The sequence below is a fragment of the Lichenostomus cassidix genome, unplaced genomic scaffold (assembly GCF_008360975.1).
Source record: "Lichenostomus cassidix isolate B80296 unplaced genomic scaffold, HeHo_3.0 HiC_scaffold_771, whole genome shotgun sequence".
Classification (NCBI taxonomy): domain Eukaryota; kingdom Metazoa; phylum Chordata; class Aves; order Passeriformes; family Meliphagidae; genus Lichenostomus; species Lichenostomus cassidix.
The window spans coordinates 1-7,478 of record NW_028147970.1 but is presented as its reverse complement, the minus strand read 5'-3'; the positions used below and the strand labels follow the sequence as shown (position 1 = coordinate 7,478).

The window sequence follows — 7,478 nt, the reverse complement described above, 5'->3', positions numbered from 1 at the left end:
TCCCCACACCAACACTCTTAGGAAGGTCTCTTTCTCTCAGCCTTGAGCAGAATCCATGGGGAACATCTCCTTCCTGAAGGAGGAAACTCACACCCATTTCATTCCAAGCAGGAATATGGGAGAGGAATCTCTGTCTGAGAGGGGACTGGACTTTTCCAGGGTCAGGCAATCAACTCTCTGGCCTGGCTCTGGTGCTTCACCCTCGGCTGTTAATTTGGGGTTGGTGATTTGGACTGGTTTTAGCCCAATTCAGCACCAAAATCAGCACAGGACGCCTCTCAATGCACCCCTGATGGGCACAATGGTGCATTGACCCTTGGCCACATTCCAGAGGGAGCATCCTGCCATGTGCTGAAGTCCAGGGTGACCTTAAAGTCTGAAAATCGGGAGGTTCAAGAGGGCAAGGGCAAGGATGGACAGCCCCCAGTGCCAGCCCTGGCTGGAGCAGCTCAGGAGAAGGACCTGATGGGGCTAGTGGGTGAGCAGTGGGGCTGGCTGTGTGTCCTGTGGCCACAAGGGGTCCTGGGGCCAGAAAGCGCCTGGGAGGACTTGAGGATGACCCTTGGGGTTCTGGAACTGAGGCTACAGAGGGTCTGAAACCAACTACACCCTGACAGAGAAGGAGATCCTGGCAGCCTATGGAGTCCACGCTGCCTTGGAGGTTATTGGCATGGAAGAACAACTTCTCCTCGCATCCCGACTACCAGTGCTGGGCTGGATGTTCAAGGGAAAGGTTCCCTCTACTCACCATGCCACCGATGCCACATGGAGCAAACGGATTGCACAGCATGCTAGAGGAATTGTTTTGTCTAAAAATGCTGAGCACAGCAGCTTTAGCATCCTATATAAAGTCCAGAGTTATACACTAAAATTCCAGATCCGCGAAAAATGTAGAAGCTAAAACCCTAAGGCATCAGGAAAGGTGGAGAAAGGCCAACTGGGAGCCTAGGGGAAGACCAATCTGTGCCGCTGAAGAATGGCTTCGGGTAGAGAAGCTGATGGTGAAAGTCCATCATGTGTCTAAGAGTAGGGCTAATGAGGAACACTGAAACAACGAACAGGTGGGTTGGGCTGGCAAGATTAAAGTGTAAAGGGTAGATTGGGACTGGTGGCGCAAAGGAGAGTTATTTCCAGCTTGGTGGGCCCATGATGGCTCTGGCCATCAGATGCCACCTGTAATTGGCACAGGACTGAGTGGTGGATCTAACCATGGGCTGTATCTCCCAGGTAATCCATAACTGTGAGAAGTGTGCTGCCATCAAGCAAGCCAAGCAGGTGAAACTCCTGCGGTATGGTGGAAGGTGGTCTAAATATAGGTATGGGGAAGCCTGGGAAATTGATGATGTCACACTGTCCCAAACCTGCCAGGGTAAGCATTCCGTGCTGACAATGGTGGAAACAAGCACTGGGTGGCTGGAGACCTACCGTGTGCGTCACACCACTGCCCAGAACACCATCCTGGGCCTTGAAAACCATGTCCTGTGGCAGCATGATACCCCTGAGAGAATTCAGTCAGACAACAGGACTCATTTTAAAAATAGCCTCATAAACACCTGGGCTGGGGAACATGGCATTGAGTGGGTGTGCCACATTCCTTATCATGCACCTGCTGCTGGCAAAGTGGAGTGATGCAATGGTCTGCTAAAAACCACTTTGAAGGCTCTAGGCAGGAGGTATTCAAAGAGTTGGGAACAACATTCAGCCAAGGCCACCTGGCCGGTTAACACCCGAGGCTCCATCCATTGAGCTGGCCCTGCCCAATCTGAACCCCTGCAAGCAGCAGACGGGGATAAGGTTCCAGTGGTACACATGAGAGGCATGCTAGGGAAACCTGTTTGGATTAATTCTGTTTTGAGAAAAGACCAACCCACCCGTGGGGTTGTTTTCGCTCAGGGTGCACCTGGCGGGTGATGCAAGAAGATGGAGAGACATGATGCATCCCTCAGGGGGACCTTATTTGGGGTTGAATTGCCCATAACACTGTGCCTGTATCCATATCTCAATGTATATAATCAGGGAAAAGCATGTATGTATATGGTTTAAAAGTTTAAGTTCAATGTAACATGTTGGAATGGAGAAAAATTTGGATTGGATAATTTTGGAGATTGGGGGGGTTAGAATTTTCCTCCATCCTGTTACTAGGAAACAAGTATCTAGGTGCTCAGAGCTATTAAGTCTTTTGTAAGAGACAAAGACTCTGGCTGGGTGTGGTGAGGAGAGGAAGCTCTCTGGCCGGACTGACACTCTCTCGGGGGACACCGGGAGGAAAGCAACTGCTTTTGGCTTCTGGCTACGACTGCGGGAGATCCAAGTGTGCTCTGCTTTCTCCTCCTGGCTGGGTGAACGTTTGCTGGGAAAAGATTACACCAAATGGGAAAGTGCTTGGCAGCCCAGAGATGTCTGCCACCAGTTTTCTGGTTTTGTTTGTTGTTGCCATTCTTATTGCTTGTTTACTCTGCTATGGATACTAGGAAAGAACTGTTATTCCTCTTCCCCATACCTTTGCCTGAAAGCCCTTGATTCCAAAGTTAAAATAAATTGGGGCGAAGTGGGGTCACATTCTCTATTCTAAGAGAGGGTTCTGCCTCTCTTAGCAGACACCTGTCTTCCCAACCAAGACACTTGGACAATACATTTTAAGAATTTATAAACTTAATTTATTATTTAACCTCAAGAATTTAAAAGAGGAATAACGCTGAACAGGATTTAATCAACTTGTAGGTGAAGCATAAAAGAAAAATGCAAAAATCTGCACAGCTTCAGTGGCAGCTAGGATTTTGGGATTTTTGGGATTTAGTGATTTTGGGATGCTGTGTCTGTAGCAGCTGAATGTCAGCAGGAATTTCAGCAGGAATTCTAGGAAGAAGTGGTGATGCCTGATGATTTTTGTCCTTTCTTTTTGTACCTTTACCAGCTTTTAAGGCATCAGTTCAAATAAATGTGGAAGCAACCTGCAATAAATGGCAGGACACCACTTATGCTCCATTAATTCATTAAAAAAAAGAAATGAACAACTGGGAACAAGAAATTGGGATAATTCCAGAGTCTCAGTGGCAAATCAGAGGAAGCTAAGTCACTCGAGGGCATCAGGAGGACATGGGGTGCAAAGCACCACCAAAATTCTGAAAGGGAATTGCAGAACGGGTTGGCCCATTTCTTGATTCTTGACACGATTGGTTCGTCAAGGGGTTTCTTGATTGGCTCGTTGTGGCATTCCTGTCCAATCATTTCTCCATAAGTCCATCTGGTTGGTTCATTCGGTCCACCAATCCATTTTCCAGTTGATGTCGTCAAGCCTGTGGACAGCTTCTAGAAAATGCCTATTGCAATTCCCCATATTCAGTATTGCCACCTAGTGTTCTTACAGGGGCATTATACCCGACCATGATGTGTGATAACTTAAATTGAGTAGCAATCAAATCAATTAACCAAACTCAGCCCCGATACAACCCAACTAATTTGTAAATCTCATAACACAGAACTGGCCTATGAAAGCAAATGCATTTATAACAGAACCAAATCCTTTTGGCAGTGGAAACACGGAGAGGTTTAAGCTCTGGTCACAAAGATCCATCAAATCTGTTTATGGACTATATCCGTGTTCTGCTGTCCCAGGGAGGTGGTGGCTGCCCCATCCCTGGCCATGTTCAAGGTCAAGTTCGACAGAACTTGGAGCAACCTGGCCCAGGGAAAGTGTCCCTGTCCATGGCAGGGATGGCCCTGGATGGCTTTAATATCGCTTTAATATCGCTTTAATATTGCTTTAATGTCGCTTTAATGTCACTTACTCCCAAACCATTCCAGAGCCCCATAGCCGGCATGGGGCGGGGTGATAGCTTGGCAGTGCCATCAGTGCTGCCGCCTGGTGTTGGCAGCACCAAACTGCAGCTGCATGTGGCGCATGGACAGTGTGGCTGTTTTCCCCGTGCTCGCTGGTGCCCTCCGGTGGAAAATTCCCAAACTACAACTCCCAGATTCCCAAAATCCCAGACGGGAAAATGCTGTGAAAGGAATAAGGGAATGTCTTTCCAAATAAACTGTGAATCTGCTGGTAAGATAAGACCAATACTGAGAGATAGAAGAAACAATGGGAAGGATTTCCGTAGGAATTCCACAGATTGACTTGCCTTAGATGGTGTTTATGAACTACAAGAACAGAGACATAAGAAAAAGGGGGGATGTGTATTAGAAGGGGGATTGCATTAGGTGTTTCAGGAAGTCTGTGCCTCTCAAGTACCTCAGCCAATGGGGAAAGAGAAAGGGAAATGAGGCTGGGAAATTAGGATAAAAAGAGCACCAGAGCCAGGCAGGACAGTTGATCACCTGACCCTGGAAAAATCCAATCCCCTCTCAGACAGAGATTCCTCTCCCATATTCCTGCTTGGAATGAAATGGGTGTGAGATTCCTCCTTCAGGAAGGAGATGTTCTCCATGGATTCTTCTGAAGGCTGAGAAAGAGACCTTCCTATGAGTGTTGGTGTGGGGAGTGACATCGAGCTCTGCTTAAGAATTGGGTCTTCTTGCTGGCTTTGACAGAATTATTCAATAAAAATATTTATTTGTTAGAATGATTTAATAGAATTGCTCTGTAAGAATGATTTAATAGAGTTGCTTTATTGGAATTATTTAATAGAATTGCTTTGCTCAATGGCTTTGGTAGCCACCATGGTCACAGTGGCTGTGGTGGCCTTGTGGCTCAGGGGGTCCTGGTGACCCTTGTGGCCCTGGTGGCCTTGGTGGTTACAGTGACCATTGTGGCCAGAGTGGCATGCTGGCCATAGCGATCATGGTGACAGACGTGGTCCCAGTGGCCTCATGGTGGTCATAGTGGCCAAAGTGATAATAGAGGTAGAGGTGGCCTTGGTAGCCTAAGTCGACCTCGTTGCTCTGCTGGCCTTGGTGACCATGGCGGCCACGGTGGCCACAGTGGTCATAGTGGCCATGGTGACCACAGTAACCACGGTGACCTTGTGGCTTAGAAGATCCCGGTGGCCACTCCCAGGGCTGCTGTGACCAAGAGGAGCCCTCCGAGGACAGGGGTGTCCCTGGGGATGGTTCCACCTGTGGGTAGAAAGAGGGACATGAGGGGGGACATTGAGGGCGTTGGGGGTCAACAGGGGTGACAGGGGAGCCATGAGAGGGTCAGGGCTGAAAGGGGGCCGTAATGGGGCCCCGGCCGATTGTCCCCAGCCATGAGTGTCCTTGTCCCCCCACCCTCAGTGGGTCTCCCCAGCATGGGCTCTCCTTGTCCCTCTGTCCACAGTGGGTGTCCTCGTCCTCTCCTGGCCATGGGTTTCCCCCCAGGCTGTCTCTGTCCCCAACCCTCATTAAATGTCCTCAGACCAACAGGTTGCCCACATGATGTCACCTTTCAGCCACTCGCAGTTGTAGTTGCTGAAATTCCCGCTGGAGCTGAGCCAAATCTGCATCTTGCCCCCTTTGTTGGTGACATTGGTGACCTTGAAGGTCTCAAAGGGTGGGATCAGCACCTCCTTCTCGCTTTTATTGAAGGAGAAATCCTGGATGTCCATGCCCTGGCAGGTGTAGACCTGGAACATCGTGTCCGTCCCGTATCCCTCGGAGACCTCTTTGCTCAGCGACGTTGATGCGAATTGACCGAACCGGACTGTATCGCCCTTCTCTGCCTTGAACAATTTTTTTCTCACCCCCCGGAACACATGGCGACACTGCTGCCCCTGAGTGACCCTCAGCGTGGCCAGGGCGTCGGTCAGCAGGAAATGCAGCATTTTGAAGTGGAATTTGTCCTGGTATTTCTTGCCGGAAGACCCAGCCTCGCGCACGGCCGGGTTGAAGGTCTTGTGCAAGTCCGTTGGCACCGTGTAGGCCATGAGGGCAATGGCCTGGTCCAGGGATGACAGAGGAGACATGAGGGACCCCCTCTTGCGCCACTCGGCCGTGGCGTTCTGCCAGGCCTTGGACAACAGAGGGTTCTGCTGGAACTCAGAGCTCAGGAGGGTTGGCAAAGCTTCAGTCATGTTGTCGCGGCAGCCCTGGTATTGGTCATCGAAGGAGTTCGGGGCCATGTCCAGGGGCACCACTGTGATGGCTGCAGTGACTGTGATCATTGCCAGCAGTGCCAGGGTGCAAGCCATGGGGGCCATGGAGACGAGAGGCCACGGTGACAAATGTGGGACACTGTGGGACACAGAGGAGACACTGAGGGGACACTGAACAGACACGGGGTGGGCTCCTCAGTGAGGGGCTGGGGAGGCGAACTGGGGTCAGCCCAGAGGAGGGGACAGCTCTGGCCAGAAGACCTCTGGAGACATCCTGGGATGCTAATGCCAAGTCCTGGGGTCACTCCTGCACCCCACTGTGTCCCACAGCCCCCCAGAACAATAATCCCACTCCCACAGTCCCACATCGCCCACCACTGGTCTCTCCTCGGCCCCCTGAGACCCTGACTCAAATTCTGGGAGTCACTCCCTGTCCCCCCAGCAGTGTCCACCGTGACCCCAATCCTACTCCCATGATGTCCCCATGGGCCCCACTTCTGTGTTCCCCCCAGTGTCCCCCCTGTGCCCCCCAGCCCCGCAATCCCACTCCCTGTCCCGTGTTCCCCCCTCCAGTGTCACCCCAGTCCCTCCCCAGTTCCCCAAGTCAAATCCTGGCGTCACTCCCTGATACTCCCACAGAGTCCCCCCGGTGCCGACCAGCCCCCCAGTCCCACTCCCACTCCCAGTTCCATGTCCTTCTGCTCCAGTGTCCCTCCAGTGTCCTTAAGACCCCAATCGCTCTCCCAGTCCCCTGTACCCCCCCAGTGAGCCCCCCGTGGCCCCCATGACTTCAACCCAAATCCCAAAGTCCCCGATCATGCCCATCAGCATCTCCCCAGGACCCCAATCCGACCCCCAGTCCCCCATACCCCCCCAGTGACTGCCAGACCCCAAGGCCCCAACACAAATCCCAAAATTCCCCAGCGTCCCCATCAGCACCTCCCCAGGACCCCAATCCCACTCCCAGGGTCACCCCAGGCTCCCAACCCAAATGGCAGCATCAACCCCTGTCCCCCATGGCCCCAGTCCTACTCCTAGTGCCATGTCCCCTCTGGTGGCCGCCCAGCAACCCCAATCCCACTGCCACAGTCCTGTGTCACCCCTTGCTGTCCCCCGGACTGCCCCAGGAACCCCAATCCCAATCCTGTGACACCCCCGGTATCTCCCCAGGATCCCAATCCCAGTCCCATGTGCCCCCCACAAGTGTCCCTCCAGCCTTTTGATACCGGAATTGGTCGGAATGAACTTCCTGACAGAACTGGAGCAATTCTTTATCAGCGCTGGACGCACAGCAGATCTCTCCTGGTCACACAGGAGTCATCTAAAGGACGTGTCTGAAGTCGTAGTCCACGTGGGTTTCAATATCACAGATGACCTTGCCCCGACCTTTCACTTTGGCTAGATGCTGCTCCTTCTGTGGTACAAAACTTGTCAAAAACCACCGGAGGTACCTTTATCTGT

General features: G+C 51.8%; 1 protein-coding gene across 2 annotated transcripts; it reads right to left on the bottom strand.

The window, feature by feature from the left end:
* Positions 1-3,967: 3,967 nt before the first annotated feature.
* Positions 3,968-7,469, bottom strand: LOC146420489 (NAD(P)(+)--arginine ADP-ribosyltransferase 2-like). Of its 2 annotated transcripts, XM_085048218.1 has the most exons (3): positions 7,244-7,469; positions 5,369-6,156; positions 3,968-5,061 (listed from the first exon to the last, which is right to left on the bottom strand). In XM_085048218.1, the coding sequence occupies exons 2-3, from the start codon at positions 6,120-6,122 to the stop codon at positions 4,976-4,978; spliced, it is 840 nt and encodes a 279-aa protein (XP_084904344.1). In that variant the 5' UTR covers positions 6,123-6,156; positions 7,244-7,469; the 3' UTR covers positions 3,968-4,975. The 2 variants fall into 2 exon arrangements, with proteins under 2 accessions (XP_084904344.1, XP_084904343.1); XM_085048217.1 differs by lacking the exon at positions 7,244-7,469 and having other exon boundaries at positions 5,369-6,372.
* Positions 7,470-7,478: the final 9 nt, after the last annotated feature.